Consider the following 18261-nt stretch of genomic DNA (forward strand, 5'->3'; position numbering starts at 1 on the left):
GAGTTTTTGATAATAAATGTAGGGATTTTAACAGGTAGCCAAAGGTTACCAAGGATTATAATTGTCTAGAGTATTAACCACATCCTTTCTATTTTGGGTTCCTTGGGCAAGATTAAAAAACCTGTGTGGCTGGTATGGTGAATCAATTATCCTTACATCCTATTTGTCTCAACATGTTTCAGTCAAGAAAAGATTCTCAGTATAGTTCCCTAGATATGTTTGGTGTTGTGATAAAGGTTTTATGAATCTGACCAAATCACTGAAGTGGATTCTAAAATGTATATCAGCTAGAGGGTCCTTGTAGAGAACCCTATGTTTCTCTCAGAGATATACTTGTTTCTAAAAGTGAGCTGTGGATACTTTTACTTAACATTGGCATGAAATATAATATCAACATCAGTGGAAATTTGCAAAAGGTATTACCGTACTAATTAGATTGGTATTTGATACAAGTTTATGCACTCATTATTTTGTGTTTGTCTATATAATAAGTATCATTTATTTTGCTTGTTATGCTTTTATTCAGCATTCTACTCTTGCTTTCAGGTTTCTGAGGAAGGATCTACAATCTCCTGTGTAGTGGAGCGTACAAGAGGTGCCCTTGACTCAGTAATTGTGATTTACACCATCACTAGTATTTCTCCTACAAATATTAATATGACTGTCACGGATTTTGCTAACAACAATGGATCAATTGCATTTATACCATATCAGACATCAGAGGTAAAATACAGCATTTATGTAAAGTTGAGTACTTGTTTCTAGTTAGTTAGTGGTTTCTATTTATAATTATAATTTTTTGCTCAAATAATAAAAAAACATATTTTTTTATGATTTGGGTTAAATATACTTTTCAGGAAAATATGTTATTATACACTTTTGAATATGATTATCCTTAAAAATATGTCTTTAAAAAACAAGCACACACTTTCTTGGAGTGAAATATTTTCCCTACTTATTCTGCCTGACACTCAGCCAGTCAGCGATCAGTGAGGTTGTTAAAATCCATCCTTTATGGGCACATCTTCTGACAACGCTCTTTACATAGGAATCACTGCACACCCCTTACAAAGACTTCCCCCGACAAACCTACATCATAACCCACCTCAGACAACTCCATTGACTCCCCGTACGGAAGAGAGGCTAATTTAAGCTACTGACTCACGCACACAAGGTTCCACACAACCAAAGATCTACATAAACCACCGCCTGAAATTCCACCAACTGTTGAGAAGGCTTACACTCCATCTCCCTATAACGTGCCCTCCCTCCATGCATCTACAGAAGCAGAATTGGTGACTCTTCTTCTCCTACATCACAGCAAAGACCGGGAACAGCACCCCTACACAGCTCAGGACCATCACCTAATTTGCAAAATTCCAAAGGGCCCTCAAGACCTGGCAGTTCAGTTGAGCCTTTTCGAGACTGGCAAGCGCCTGGATACCCTACTAGGTGATTAGCAGTGCTATAGAAATCCTGATTGATTGATAATTGATTAACTTAATAACTCAATACCCTCTTCATACAGAACTTGCAGAAGACTCAGTATATTTGGGTTAATCATTAGTATTATTTTTTCTGCTTGGTTTATTGTAAAGTATTTTGGTGCCCTTGGGATTAGGTTCGTTATCTAAGAAGACTGTGCCTATAGAAATAAAATGCAAAGCAGCATAGTTTTACATTGTTATGTATCAGGAAACCTGCGCAGAGTGAATTAGATCAAGATGGAAACTTATTTTAAAGGTTATTGTGTTCCTCCTAACGTTTTTAATTAAACATCATCTGGGTCAGCTGAAAGAACTAGTTTATCTTGTTGAATTCTCACCTGTATTATGACTGTTCTCAGCAACAAATGTACAAGTGTATCTATCGGTTGACAATGTATTCTATTAACCCCGCACAGCAAGGTACAGGGCATATCTGGACGATCTTGAAAGTTTTCTGTAGAGGTCACATCATCAGGATACAACTGTTTATTCTGTAGTCATTACTTTGTGAGGCCATTTCGTTACAACAGCCTCACACAAGGGAGTGAGAAGGTGCAAAGTATTTACTCTACAAAATGTGCATTGAAAATTGCACGAAATTGTTTTTGTAGAAGTGATCCAGCATCCAAATTTCACACCAAAAACTGAGTTATGCTAGAAGAATTTTGTCCGGTTACAAAACATATTTGTGAGAAACGTCTTCCACCAGCAAAGGTTTGTGAAGTTTACAGATCTTTCTAAACTTTGTAGGCAACATGTTCATTTAATCTAACTATTTTTTCACACAGTTTACAGGCTTCTTTTGGGAATACTATCTTTTGTGGTTTCAGTAAACTATAAATGAATAAATACCTTGCCTGAAGAAATAGTTACGTTCTTCTCACAGCATGATGGCTTTCAGTAAGGATGTGTAACATACATGGAAATGCTACGTAGGCACATAATATCTAAAGATTGCATTTCACATTTTGCTGCCTACCTTCTGTTTTTGCTGAGAATATGTTTGAAGGGGCACTTTAAGCTCCGCCGCACCTTCAGTAATTGCAACTGACATCCCTTCCGTTCACCTTAGGCCAAGTGCATTCTGGCAGGTAGATTCATGCCAAAGGTTAAGGAAGTTAAGGGAAAATGGAGGGGATTAGGGAAGGATATGCAAATACAAAAACTCTCCCACACATGAGTAAGCCGATTGCTGTTCACCGAAGTTACACTTCTATCTACTACATATCTACCTTTATTACTACACATTTTAAATGAAAAACATGTAAACACAACATAAACAACCAGAAGTAAAAGAGAACATATATTGCAACGATGCTTCATTCACATTCAACACACCCCACTGTTTCAAGGGTGGTGGGGGGGCTGAACAATTTGGACACCACAGTCATCTACAAGTGAGAGTCTTTAGTACCCACAGAGACAGCAAGACAGAGACCTCGGCACTTTTCACCAGGTCAGTGAATAGGTGTGTTTCCAGACCCTCATTTCGAGCAACAATTATTTAAGAAGAGAAAGCATTTACTGTATAATCATCTTTCCATGTCCAGAGAAGCAGTCATTCCTGGATATAGATTTTCACTTGATGTAATCCTTGAAATGTTTGCAAACTGGGACTATGAACTTAATTCACCTACAGCTTCCTCCTAAGGCATTACTGCACATGCCAAACTACTGATTGCACTCCATTTCGTGGACACTGTGACCTTCCAGAGTGTCCGTGGAGGCATCATGGGCATCTCACAGGCAAGCAAATCAGACTGCTTGCAACCAGTAGTGAGATACATCACCAGACGAGTTTACCAGATCACTGCTATGCCGCAGCCACCTGCAGAAAGGTAACAGGTGGCAAGGAAATGTTTATCGTGGCCACTTCCATCATGTATTAGGTGCTACTGATTGCACCAAAGTGGCGTGCCAGCCACCCTACCACAGGGAACACCATCTACACAGCAGACGCCGCTGGCAGTCCATCAATGTGCAACTTGTCTGCCATGCCAGATGCTGCTTCATTAATGTGTATGAGCCTTTGCTGGGTGCACACATGACAATTAAACTTCTGAAAGTTACCTCTTGTAGTTGAGTGCTGGGGATTGTGGTGGCCCATTGCTATTATGTCAGTTTAGCAAATGCATACCTATGGAATGGCATCTCAAACATAATCAGTCATACCCTTACCAATAATATTGAATGCATGCATGTGTAGATCTGTAGGGTACCATCTGATAACAAGATTTGCCCTCTCTTTCTACTGCTTCTTATTTCCCAACACAACACCCTAAATGAGATACAATAGGCCACACACACACCTGTGAGCAATCATTGAGCACAGTTTTAGTGTTCTTAAATTGAGGTTCAGATGTCTTGACCATATGGCACACAGGGAGCTACAGGCGGGGAATGGGTCAGTCCAGCACACCCCAGAGATTATGTGCAATACTGTTATAGCCTCTTGCATGTTGTATAACATGTTGTATAACATCGCCAGGTAACTGGACTTCGATTTAGACCTTACCCCTGAATTACTGCGCAACCAGGTTCCTGGGGCTGGACACAAAGCATAGGGCTTGGTTTGCTGGTGGTTGGCCAACTAGTGGTTTTATTTTCCACTAGAGCTGCTAGTTTGGTTACTATATCACAATGCTTGGGCAGAGTTGAGTCAATGATGAATGGTGGACTATTACACATGTACCGTCCTTGACACCCCTCTTGTACTACCATAATGTCACATTCAAACGACCAAGTCTCAATGTTATTTGCAACCACTGACACATCACTCACTCAGTCACTAACTAATTTATTCATAGATTGCGTTATTACAATAGACATAATTAACATGCAATAACATTTGCAAGTGCGTATTCAAAACTTACTTCTGAACTCATTTACAACATCATTTCAATTTAATTTTCAAATAACACTAATGATACCTTTACATGTCAAGTCATATTTCGCTTTTCGTTTGCTATCATACATCTTTAATCTGACTACGTATGGACTTTTTCCATATCTGCTATGTATGTATAAAGCTCCATTGTAAAGGCAGAGAACTCTGCAATCAGGGAGGAGTTCTCCACCTATTGTGACAAACAAGATAGGACAGGAGCCAGAAGTAGGTCATTCCTGAGCCACCCATGGATCACAAAGCAATCTACCACCAGATATCTCCCAAATGGCTGTGGGTCGCAAAGAGAGTGTCTCCAGTTTCTCCCAGGAGGAATTAGTGATCACTGGGAAGTGGTTCTTTAAGATGTATTCTCGACTTGATGGGGCACCTGAGACCCAATCAAACAATGCAACGCAGGCCGATATATGAGAGACCACTGCTACACATTGCAGTGCAGTGGGTTTCCACACCCAAAGAGCCAGGAAGTGCCACAAGTGCTCTGAGGACCTCTGAAACTGAGCATGTTTTAATGCGAAGGATGTGCTGGGGAGGACTCCTCCCTGACTGCAGAGTCATGGAGTTGTTGGATCACTGAAGCTATGGAGATAACATATATGCAAAGTAATGTATGTGTATACAAATAGTTGTAATGTATATTAAAATGTCTGTCATACACATGGCAAAAATGAGAACAAAATGATCTCCTGAATCAAAGTAGGTGGGGTAAAGTTGTTATTAGTAGGTATATACTGACATAACACAAAAGACTGTAAGGTATAAGTGGTAGGAGTGAAAAATATCCTTCACTAAATGTTTTCAGTGCAGTCATGGATGGCAAGAGGAGATGATAAGGGACACATAAATATACTTGATATATCTGTACATAGAAGGATAAAGGTAGTGATATAAGAAGACCAACAATGAACATATTTATTTACAATTTTTCTCCTAATGTATGCAGAACAAGGAGTTGATATTAATTCTTTAAAAATGTATAACATGAAAAGAAATACGGTTATAGAAATTCAAAATCTTATTGCTGAATAATTGCCATCCTCTGCTCCCTTTCTGTTGTCAGCCTACATGCCAGAGCAATGGTTGGAGCAGAAGAGGATGTGGTGACAGTCAGCGGATAGGCAGACAACAAAGGACCTTCAAAAACTAACAAAACATGATTTGAATGACAATATAAATATATCTGAGTACATTTTATAGAGACATATATATTAAAGTTAAATTCATATCATTGCTATGGTACAAATAAACAAGATATAGAAAACTCTACTTTTAGATGCATTCCCTTGCCATATACATGGTACCTCTACTGTTGCCACCAGTGTACCTGAAATGGTTTCTAAACAAAATAATTCATTAAGATAACAATAATCATTGTACACTAGTGACACGAGGGATGTTAAAGGTATGTGTGAGTGAGTAATAAGTGTGAGATGTGTGTCTATGTGTTGGGTGACAGGGTTGATATGAGTGTAGATCAGAAATGTACTGGTAAAAAAAAGTGCTTTTGGCTTTTAATTGGTCTGTCTGGATTCTTTGTAACAGGTACACCCTATAGCAGGCAGTGTGCATGGTGAAGAGGATATGTTCATCAATGGAATTTTGATGGTATTTGGGTGTACTCCCAGGAAGACTATTTGCCATCAACATCCTCGAAAACTTTTCCTTCACTTGGCTCCTCTTGTCTTGCTACTTTTGTTTTAATCCCCCACTGTGCCTGCTTCCACGCCAAATGCATTGAAAGATTCTACTAACTCCTGCCATATGACTGCCATCTCTGCTCCACTTTAGGTGTGCAGAGGCAGAACCTATTATTGCCAGTAATGATGAACAACAAAGGTAGCATTCTGGTCTGTCTTCTCTTCAGCAGAGCTAATTTTCCTCATGAGTGGTATTGGCTGTATGCTGGAGGCCGAGGCTGTAATATGTAATATCCTGAAACTCATGCAGTCCAGTGGGAACAGGGCACAGCCTAGGTTGTGGACTGTGCTTGCTGAATTAATATGACATACGTTTGTGTGACTAAGTTCACAAGAATGCTCCTCTATACTTTTCTGGTCATAGTTTTCCGTATCAGAGTAGGGGATCGTCTTCACTACACAGGTCTTTGTCTACAAGCATAGATATGAAATTTGGTTGGAATTTGTATTGTAAGAGAGTCCACCTACTCGTCTAAGGGAATTGAGACTCCCCCCAGGATCAAGGCAGAGATCTCTGCTTAGTTGTAGGCAAAAATGTATATGTGTGTTGATCTCTGAATGTGGATAATCCCTTTGTGAATAAGGTCCTTGGGCTGTTTTTCTTTATTTATTTCTGACCAAGGAATATATGTTTCCTTGTAAGAGAAACTCCTGGTCCTGCATCCTTCCCACTAGTGCCCTGTATATGATTGCTTCATACCTATAAAAGGAGTAAATGGCAGCATTAAGGGTGCAAATGAACCCGCCAAAGGTTTATATACAGCCACATATTATGAAATTAGAGGGTCTTCAGCTTCTTTTGTAAGTGTCCTCGTCTGGGACACCATCATACTAACAAGATTTTAAGTATGTTTGTAAATCCAGTTACAAGTATATACTCATATGTTGTGAATTAATAGCATTAATTGCACTAATATATTATTATGCTTTATTGTTTATATAGCACAAACAGGTTGGAATACTTGTTTATTACTCATCTAGCAATAAATAATTCTTAATTTATAATTTATCCATCTAGATTTTCATTGTATTATTTGTTAACCTTTTACTGTTGATTGTGTATCTTTCTTGTGATCCATCCCTTAATAAGAAAAGGATTGCACTTATTAATTTATGAGGTGTATAACCTTGATGACTTTGAGCAGTCACTGCCATGATAGTTCTGCTTTAAAGCATATCTGTTTGGTCTATAAAAACAAACACATCCACAAATAACTAACTTAATAAAAAAATCTGTTTAGGCTTATGCAGTTGGTATTCACACTAGGCCATGAAGCAGTAGAGCGTTTCTGCATATGCAAGCTGACACTGGGATGTCCTGACAAGTATCCTTACATGACCTTCACAAAGCTATTTTAACATGCCACAAATATCCCTGCACCTATGTGGCTTTGTGGAACCTTTCAGGACTCAAGTCAGCAATCAGTGGCTTACATTGCCTATCCTTTCTTAGAACTTGATGACCCAGTAGGGAGCACCGGAATGTCATTGCTTTTGACATTTATGATTCCAGATGTAGCCCAATTGCAATCTAACTCTGAAAAATGAGACCCTGTCCTGATAAAAAAACTCCCTGGTAACACATACAAGTTAGAGATGCATTTCTATCATAATAAAATAGGTATTTGCACATTTGAACATTTGTAGCTCAGGAAATACATGTGGAAAGTTAATCTGTTATGCAAAGCCAGTGGCAATAATAGTAACATTCTAATACCATTGGGGAGTATGTATGGAGACTACAGGTTCAGGTTCTGTTCTGATAGCTCTGCGTTTATACTAGCCAATTTCCTTTTAGCTTCTGTTTTATTACAATGTCATTCCCAACCGTTGGTCGTATTTCTTGAGTAAATCTATATCCTGCAATTTTTTGATGCATTTTTAGAAGATCTGCCCAGGTGCAATCACATTAGCTTTCACACAACCTGTGTTGCCACCATTCTTTCAATTAGAAATAGTGCTCTCTATTACAAATGTGCCTCTGTAGTGGATTTTTCCTGGGATTGTGGGGTGTTTCTGTGCATGCCTTTCACATTTGACCACAGTACCTTTTGGAAGAACGATATTGGAATTTTATTCATAAATGCCCTAAAAAGAAAAACTGGTTTAGTGTAGATCTAATTAATCCATTGTTGTGTCGTAGCTCTTTAAAAATGAGTGGTGCTGTTAGTATGATTTCAGTTGCCTGACAGTGTGGTGTTGCAGTTAAACATTACCAGGATCCCGTTCTTGAGGAGTGAGAAGGTGTACATGATCCATGGACCATTTGATAAATATCAAGAATTTTTATTTCCCCTGCATATATTTGCTAATGCTTCTCTGTTACAAAGGTTTTGTTAATAAGATAGTTGCCCTTAAAGAATCTTGGCTAATTATTGTGATCTAGCTTGTATTGCTGTTGTCACATAGTTCATGTTACATTTGATTCTTGTGCTTTAATTGCTGTACACAACAAACAGCAGTTACGGTAGTAGGAAAGTAAAACAGGTATAAATGGAAATTTAATGAGAGTAGACTATGGGTGATGATAATGTCCAGTTACAACCTTGCAAGTCTGTCAGACTCTGACAAGAAGTGGGTTTAAAAATATGGTGTTATTAAACTGTTCAGCTATAGATTCCAAATCACAAAGTGTTGTCCTTTATTTGCCCTTACCTTAGGTTCTAAACCTTCATGTTCTTGATGATGATATTCCTGAGCTTACTGAACACTTTCGTGTGACTTTGGTCTCAGCTGTTTCTGGAGATGGAAAAACTGGATCTACTCCAACCAGTGGAGCCAGTATTGATCCAGGGAAGAAAAGTACAGACATCGCTGTCAAAGCCAGTGATCACCCATACGGTAAGAACGCTGAAGTGGGCTGCCTTGAAACTGTATTGGCCAGATATACCGTTGATGTTGCAGACTAGACATCTGCAAACAGATTGTAGCATTTTATTATCCTACAGAATTTAGGTGGTTCTTCTATGTCCTTTTAGCCTACCTCTTAATAGCACTGTGTTTTCCTTGTAGAGGACTGTAAGGTGTTTTAGAAAATATTTGTTCCTATATTTTGCCTATACTTTCCTAGATCTGATGTGTGGTTGGTAACCATTATTTGGCATGTTATGTTTATCTACACATATCATTGTGTTTTTTGACTAAACATTTTACTGCAGTGGTTTCTGCCATCTTTTACTTAACTACTCAGTAGAGAATATCCTCAATAGTAAGAATGAACGGGTGAATTGGAAACTCTGTTAGATGAAAATGACAGGGCTGTCTTTTTTGAAGGACAATTTAATGCTGTTCAGAATTTCTAAAATAAGCGGTATTTAGGGCCAGATGTAGCAAAGGTTTTTACCCATTCTGTGTCTATGGGAAAAAGTGTTCGTACATATGGCCCTAAGTGCTTCAAATTGGGATGAGATACAGTATATGTGTGCTCAGAACTGAAATTAGGGCCTAATTTAGTCTATAGTGGGCAGCCTGCCATCTTTGAAACCCTGGTTGAACTACCTACTTGCCATATTTTGAGATCTCTGTCTGCCCTACAGAGATCTCTTTTCTTCAGGAGAGCTGACATCACAGTAGGTCCTCCGAGGGCACTAAAAGTTTTAAGAGTGTCTGCTGTGTTTCAGGCAGTCACTAATCAATTTTCTTTGTTTTCTTCAAACAAACTCCCAAAGTAGGAGTCTGTTCTTGCTAAATAAGAATAAAAGATCCTAACACTCTGGAAGTATTATCCCATTGTGTGGGATTCATTTTTAATTTATTTCACATCAGGACTGTGGTGCTGTGCCGAACTGAAAACAAAACAAATACTTCAGACTATCCATTCTAAAATCTGATGGTTGAGTCAGCTGATGCACTACTGTCAGAAGCATCATAGCCTGCCCAACTCAAATTAGAGTGGGAGTAACATCAGTTTGTCAGACACAATACTGTGCCCAATTTGTGGCAAAGCTTTGTGTTCTCCAAACTGTACCTTAGGCCCTTCCTTTTTTAAAATCTTGTGTATGGGATATAGTTCAGGAAATGTAAAGTGAAAGCACAAAAAGATAAGAGCAAAAATGGAGGCACAATCAACAGATTAGAATTAGAAAGGTCTAATATTATTCATAAAGTATGGGCAAGCATGTATGTTAGCTCTGAGCCTCCAAATCGAACACGGGCCACTTCCACAAAAAAATGTTAATGCATACATCTGAGACTTAGAACTACTTATGTGCTAGATTTTTGGGGATTCACTAAAAATCTAGGGCTTTACATGGACAGCCTCACATATCATAAAATCTTCTATTGCACTGTGTGTATTTCTAAGGATTATCTGCAGTGTGGCCTGTCCCCAGGAGTATGTATACTGGAAATGTTCCTTAGGGGATAACTTTTTTCTGTAAATGGAAAATAGGTCTCCATGTGGAAGAATCCCTTCTACTATGCCCATTAAAATTATGATAATGCAGGGGACTTCTTCTCACCAATTATGCACTCATAGCCTCACCGTCTTTATCACTAATAATAACTACAGAAATTGTATGTGAAAAATCCCAGTAAACATTTGCAGAAACCTGCAAACTTGCAATATGTGGAGCTTTGCCACCTTCCCAATGGCTGTTATTCTTCCTGCTGTTAGGTCACACATGTTTCTAACTCAACCCTAAATTACAATCTCAAAAAATCTGCTTTCCTAACTTTCTTTCAACACTAATATATTAGGTAGAAATTATATTCCAGGTTTTCGTAAATTGAGTTGATCATTGTTTGAGGCAGAGACCCTTGAGAAAGTAATAAAACCATCTGATTAAGTCACAACGGAGTCCCAAGAGCAATTACAAGAGCAACAGGCACCACCCCACAGAATTATGTGTTAATAACACACAGTATTATATAATTTAAAATTTAAGATAACAAAAGTCTCCAATCTCCAATCCACTTTAGAAAAATGAAAAGAAATGTTAGAAGTCAAAAAACACTAACATGAAGAAAATTGGATAAGGGGAAATAGTCATACAATCTTTTTAAAGTTGTGAGGCAAAAGGTGCCAAGAAAGACCGAACTTCCAATCAAAAGTGATAATTTGTGGTTGAACTGGACCTAGTCACGATTTAAAGCCAACGCCAATTAGAGTGAAGGTTTGATAGGCCAAGCAGGTCATGCTGTCAAAGTTGAGACTTCTTTGGTTCTTGGTGCTGGTGAATCCACTTCTGGCATTCCTACAGCCCCTAGATCTTTTGGAGAGGCTGCTAGTCATCCTATCTCTCCAGCCAGGGCTTCTGCAGGGCCCAGTCCACAGTGGTGAGCTGGGCCTTCTTGAAATGAGGAGTCCCTCTGACTTGGCCTACCACTTGACCCTTCAGAGCACTTGCAGTCCCTGGGTGTCAACAAGAGTCAGGAGGCCTCAGGTCTTCTTTCATTCAGCTTTCAGAATCTTATTTTTTCACAATGTTTATTCCCAGGAACAGGAGTATTCTGATGAGATAGTGGTGAGGGGCCAGTATTATAGTGAGTGTTCTCTGGCCACAGCTCACATACCTACATCTGGGCAAAAATCAACGAGAACGACTTCCAATCCTTGCTGGAATTCCAGTTTTAGGTTTCAATACCAATAAATCAGCTGAGGAGTTTAATCTGTAAAAAAACAAGACACTAGACCATCGCACTCTAAAGTGAGCGAAAAACTAATGAACACTATCTATTGGATCTGTGGTTTTCTTAGGCTCTCAAAAAACCTAAAAGAAAATGCACACAACTTGAATGAAAGTGGAGAGCAGACTATGAGATAGAGGTCAAATCAGAATTCGGATTTGATATAAACCAATATATGGAGCTCATAAATAATTGGAGGGCTGACTACTATTCAACTCTGATCACTAATACTAAAAACCCTACTAGAGAACTTTTCAAGATGATTATGACATTAACACAGCCTACCAATGAATCCCGCTTTACTACGCATGCACAAAAAATTGATAATGAATCATCCAAATGTTTTAAGATAAACATTGAGAAAATGTATTTAATTTTGAGAATCGTGATCATACTATATTGACTGTTGCTAAAGACAAGTTAACAATATCTAATAAATGGACATAATTGAAAGTCTTCACCTCACCTTAAGAAGGCCACATTGGGAGACCCAAGTCCTCAATGGATTCTTCAGCTGGTCAAAGAGGAAGTTGCTCCCACTATCAATGATATTTCCAATCCTATCCATGGCGATGCCACTCCTAAAAGCATCATTGGTAGATCCTGTTTCACCTGGTAATTAGAGGCCTGTATCCTACCCCCAGCTTTAAAAATAGAGAAAAGTATTAACTTCCAGCTGACAAACTATCTGGAGATCCCATTCAGTATTCAGAGCTCGTCATAGCACTGAAACCACTCTGGTTACCATCATAAATGATATAAAGATGACAAGGGTGAATCTGCAGCCCTCGTCCTTTTATATTTCTCTTCAGCCTTCAACACAGTCTGTCATTCTACCTTACACTCTAGAGTCTCTGAATTTTGTATATGCAAGCTTGCCCTCAAAGGACTCCGTTCTTTTTTGGCACACTAAACTCAGGTCCAAAACCTCCCCTCTATTAGTCTAGTTATTTTGCAAATGAGTCTGGAGGGTCTCAGGGCTCAGTACTGAGTCCCCCATTTTTAATACTTATATGGCCTTGGAGCTATTAGTCCCTACAGCAAGAACGTTTGGCTTCCAAATCTCTTCCTATGCAAATGCTACTCAGATAATCGTATCCATTTCTGAGGCACCAGAACCCACAGGAAAGCTTTTCTAGACTATATGAGTAAGGTTGCAAGCTGGATGAAAGAAAACTTCCTAAATCTGAATGGGAAGAAAACTGAGAAGATAATAATAATAATGTCATCTCACTGGTGGTATGCAGAATTGTGTGTCCCTCCAGTTGCCTCAGCCACTCTGCAGAACTTAAGCATACTCTTTAACACCAGCGGACCTTTAACCACAGATAAGCAAGGTCTGATTCTTTTGCTTTTCTTTTTTCTTTTTTTACATTTTTTATTGAGAATTAAGAAAAGATACAAAATAATATGAGATGCTGTACACAGTACAGGGCAATTTCCGTTTGGATTTGACATAGGTTAAGTTCTCAGTTGACATGCCCATTGTTTTAGCAGAGATAAAACATATACACTGAATGTATTGTGTCTCAAAATACGAAACATAAAGCATAAAATAAGATTGTAGAGACGCGTGAGGGAGGGGAAAAGAAAGGGGTAGAGTAGAATTGGATGGAGGGGAAGCGTGATGGTAGAATAGGGGTGCGGTGGTAAGGCGCAGGAGGGAGGAGGGGAAGAAGGGAGGGGGAGGGAAGGAGGGAAGGGGGAAGGTTCAGTGAACAGAGAAGGGTTTGTACGTCAAAATGGCATAGAGAATGTGATACTAATTTCTGTTGATTTCTGTTGTGATGCAGGCTGTCATAGTAATTAGTATGTGAATGTAAATGTAGTTACTTATGGTGTAGAAAAAAAAAAAAGAGAAAGATAGAATTCGAAGTGGAGGAATAGAGTAATAATTGGAGTAGTAGTCGGGCAAAGCCTACGTGTTTGTCTTCGAATCGCGCAAGGTTCAAATGTACTTGTGGATTAGTAATATAGGTCAGTATTAATGTATCTGCAAGTAGATTAAGTATGGGAAAGGGAGAGGATTGGGGAAGAGGGGGAAAGGGAGGGAGCGGGGGTTCTGTGATTCTGAGGGAGAGGAGGGGGTAGTAGGGTTATTGGTTACAACTTAAAGTGTCTCCGAAACGGAGGTAAAACGCCCAATATGTGAGAGTTAGATGTCTGAGAAGAGAGGGGGATGGGAGAAGTATCTTAGAGAAAAAGAGAGAAGAAAAGAGAGAAGGAAAGTTAAAGCAACAGGTCGAACCGTATGCTGTTCTATATTTATATATATATATATATATATATATATATATATATATATATATATATATATATATAGAGGGAAAGAAGGGAGCGGGAGAGGGGGGGGTGAGGGAAATAGGATATGTTGGCCTCCATCAGCTGTCCACCACTCCTCAGTGTTCCTGGATGGGATGGGGGAGAAGGAGGAGACAGTGCAGGCAGTGGGGACCCCTATGGTCCTGACAGGAAGGGATGCCAGACCTCCATGAATAGAGCTGCTTGGTCTTGCAAATTGTAGATTACACGTTCATGCATGGCAGTTTGTATCATAGCCATCATCCATTCTGCCGGTGTGGGGGCAACGCTTGATCTCCAATGTCGAAGTATACAGATCTTGGCTGTGGCCAGCGCAGTGTGCAGTAATCTTTGTCGTGGACGCGATATGGGGGGGTACAGGCGCATGTCACGGAGGAGGATAAGCGATGATGGGAACGGGTGTGGTATCTGGAGGGTATCCTTTAGAGCATGGCGCACAGTGTCCCACAGGGGTTGCGTCGAGGGGCAAAGACATAATATGTATACTAGGTCGCATTGAAGGTCCGTACATCTCCAACAGCTGGCCTGCGGAATTAGACCTGCCCTGAGTAGCCTCATAGGGGTCCAATACCAGTCCTGTAGGATTTTGAATAGACAAAACTTCAGCCGGGCTTCTCGTTCACCTCTGTCGAGTGATTCCAGTATGTCTGATCAGTCTTCTTCGGTGTATGTAATTCCCAGCCGGTCTTGCCATCTGTGGCGCAGGCCGTCGAGGAGGGGTTGCGAATATAAATGATTGACTAGTACTCCGTACAAGCCTGCCATTACGCCTCTGTGCCGGCCCCATTTCTGCAGGTAGACGACAATTGGTGAGGTTTTGACTTCCCTTGAAAGGGTTCCCAGTATTTTGTGCAGACAATGTATAAGCTGTAAGTATCGCTATTCCTGACTCTTATGTATATCATACTCGGTTCTTAGAGTGGTGAAGGATCGGAGTTGATCACCATCTACGATTTGGGCTATGTTGTTAATGCCAGCATTACTCCATTGGGACCATTTTAGGGTATTACCCCCAATTTTAATGGCTTTGTTCCCTTCTATAGGGGCTTGTGAGTGTAGAAAGGGGTGTATTCCCAGAAGGCGGTGGGCCCTGCGCAATGCTGCATTTGTTGCGGTGAAGACCGGATTTGGCCATCTGGGGCGGTCTGCATACACTCCTCCCAGTCCCTCGCTGTTTCCTCGTAGGAGGTTCTCTATGATCACCCATTGTTGGGGGTCGGTAGTTCCGGGGAGTAGGTATGCCAGTTGTGACAGTTGTAAGGCCAACGAGTAGTTCTCCACCAAGGTGAGGCTAAAACCTCCGTGGGACCTCCTTGCTAGTATTTTTGCTGGTGTCAATCTCTGGCGTTTAGAGCCCCATACGAAGGTTCTTATTGAGGCGTCTATTCTCCGGAGCAGGGTAAGAGGGACATGTAGAGGAAGCATGCCTAACATGTATGTGAAGCGTAGAAGGGTGTCCATCCTGACCGCCTGTGTCCTGCCCCACATAGAGAGTCCTAGTTGCGACCACTTAGCGAAGTCCTGTTTCATTCTGTATATAAGGGGATCTAGGTTGTCCTTGATCATGCGTTCCAAGCCTCGGTTGACAAGTGTCCCCAAGTATTTGAGGTGTGACGGTGTCCATTTAAATGGTAGCCCCTGGATTGCGGCCCTCGTTGTCATTCAGGAGAGGGGTAGTGATTTGCTCTTGTCCCAGTTCACACGGTATCCTGACAGGGATACGAAATCCCCTATGATCGAGAGTAGCGCTGGGAGAGAGCTATCCAAATCAGATAGGGTGAGCAAGATATCATCCGCATAGAGGTAGATTTTGGAGGTTCCGCCTGTTAGGGGGATGCCTTGTATCTGTTGAGAGTTTCGTATGGTGGGCGCTAGAGGTTCCATTGCCAGCAAAAACAATAGTGGTGATAAGGGACAGCCCTGCCTCGTGCCTCTACTAATAGGAAATGGGTCTGACACAAACCCCCGCAATTTACTTGTGCTGTGGGGTGGTCGTATAGTAGGCGGCCTTTAGAAATGAACTGTTCTCCGAGGCGGAAGTGCTTCATGGTAGCGAAGAGATAAGGCCATTCGATGCGGTCAAACGCCTTCTCTGCATCCAGGGCCAGGGCTTCGATCGGCATGTTGAGAGATTCGTGGAGAGTGTGGCAGAGGGTGAGCATATGATTTCTGGAGGTGCGGCCCGGTACGAATCCCACTTGTGTGTTATGGATCAGGGATGGTATTACTTTCCGTAAACGGGCTACCAGCACACTGGCCAGAAGCTTGACGTCCCCGTTTAGGAGAGAGATAGGGCGGTAGCTAACACATCATAAGGGGTCTTTGCCTGGTTTATGTAGGACAACAATGGTGGCCTTATTGGAGATGGCGCCGAGAGAGCCCTCCTTGCACACTTCCGTGAGGGCTTCATGCACTGCGGTGGTCGCCTCCTCTCCCGCCCATCTGTAGAACTCGGCCGGGAAACCATCCTCGCCTGGGGATTTGTGGTAAGGGAGGGTTTTGATAACTTGTGCTATTTCTTCCCTGCTTATATCACCCTCTAGGAGAGCCCGGCTTGCCTCTGAAAGGTAAGGTAGGTTAGCCGCGGCAAGGAAGGCCTCTGTTTGTTCCGTGGTGGTTGCTGTTTCGGAGGTATAGAGGTGGCGATAAAAGGCCGCAAATTCGTTTGCTATGTCTTGTGGTCGAGTTATCACCATTTCTGATGGGGATGTAATCGCCGGGATGCAGGAGGCAGCTTCTCGCTGTCGCAGTTGTGCCGCCAGAAGTCTACCCGCTTTCTCGCCCTGCTCATAATGGCGGACGCACAATCTTTGTAGTGCATACTCCGCCTGCGAGGTATATAGCTCATTGTGATTCATGCAGGCTTGTTCAAGAGAACGACGAAGTGCTAGGGATGGTTGTGCGGTGTATTGTCTGGTGAGTCTCCGGATGTCCTCCTCAAGGGTTCGTTGGCGCAATTGCCTCTCTTTGTTAGCTAATGCTGCATCACGCATCATGCTACCTCTTAGGGTTGCTTTTGCCGTGGCCCATAGGACCCGTTTAGAGGACACAGTGCCGACATTGTCAGCCATGTAGGTGGATATGTGGGTCCTCAGGCGTTCTTTTCCTTGTGGGGAGCTGTACCTATGTACCGCAAAGCGCCATGATTTACAACCAGGGGAGGCGAGACCTGTCCGAATCTGGAGGAGGACAGGAGAATGGTCGGAGAGTCTGCTTTCCAGTGTTCCAGAATCGTGAAGTTGGGGGACTATATTTTGTGACACTAGAAAATAGTCTAGTCGGGTTTGGGTGCCGTGGACTGAGGACAGGTATGTATATTCTTTGTCTTTTGGGTGCAACAGTCACCAATAGTCCGTCAAGCCTGCATCTGCGATGAGGTCTGTGAGCAGTGCTCAGTCATGATTATTGCCCGTGACAATAGTTCCTGTTCTATCCAAAATGGCATCTTGGGCTAAGTTCCAGTCCCCTCCTATAATATAACGGGTAGTCCCTATTTCTGTCAGGAGGCGGTTGAGCCGTAGAAAAAAGGATCGATTGGAACCAGTCGGGCATAGACTGAGCCTACACATAGGGATGTGTCTCCTATCTTCAGTTTTGCAAATACATACCTCCCCTCCGGATCATTCCATGTTTTAATAGTTGTAATCGGGAGGGTTTTTCGTATCAAAATCGCTACTCCGCATTTACGGGGGATGCCACCTCCGGGCTGTCGTTCTGCTGAGCAGCAACTGTAGGAGACCCTTCCCACCCAATCTCGGCGGAGCTTACTGGCTTCTTCGTTGTCCAAGTGGGTCTCCTGTATCAGGGCTATGTCCGCTTTTTTTGATTGAATAAAGGGCAGTACTTTTTTCCTCTTTATATAATGCGTCATACCATGTACGTTCCATGAGAAGACTCGCAGCGGGGGTTCGTACCGGAAACAGCCCCTGCCATATTAGATATGGCTGTTGAGATTCACCAATGCAACACAGAGAATTGGGGGACGTTTAGGTCGTGTAGGGGCAAAGGGAAGGGGATGGTCGTAATATTAATATTTTAGGGGGAGGGAGGAGAGGAGCAGCCGGTGGCCGCCGGGAAATCTCTTGGGAGGGGAGAGGAAGGGAAATGGAGGGATGGAAGAGGTTCAGGGGTAAGGAAAAGGGATAAAGAAGAATAAGATCAGAGATCTAAGTGAAGAGCTAAAGAAGAGGAAGTTTGGGGAAGAAGATAGAAGATTTACCCT

At 41.6% G+C, this 18261-nt stretch overlaps 1 protein-coding gene across 1 annotated transcript in view; it reads left to right on the plus strand.

Annotated features, from left to right (window-relative positions):
• The window catches only part of ADGRV1 (adhesion G protein-coupled receptor V1), a 2003619-nt gene that overhangs the window by 432166 nt on the left and 1553192 nt on the right, over positions 1–18261 (plus strand). Inside the window, exons 22-23 of the mRNA XM_069225272.1 lie at positions 547–723; positions 8750–8930. Of these exons, the coding sequence (XP_069081373.1) occupies positions 547–723; positions 8750–8930 (358 nt within the window). The remainder of the gene's footprint in view (positions 1–546; positions 724–8749; positions 8931–18261) is intronic.

The sequence above is a fragment of the Pleurodeles waltl genome, chromosome 1_1 (assembly GCF_031143425.1).
Source record: "Pleurodeles waltl isolate 20211129_DDA chromosome 1_1, aPleWal1.hap1.20221129, whole genome shotgun sequence".
Classification (NCBI taxonomy): domain Eukaryota; kingdom Metazoa; phylum Chordata; class Amphibia; order Caudata; family Salamandridae; genus Pleurodeles; species Pleurodeles waltl.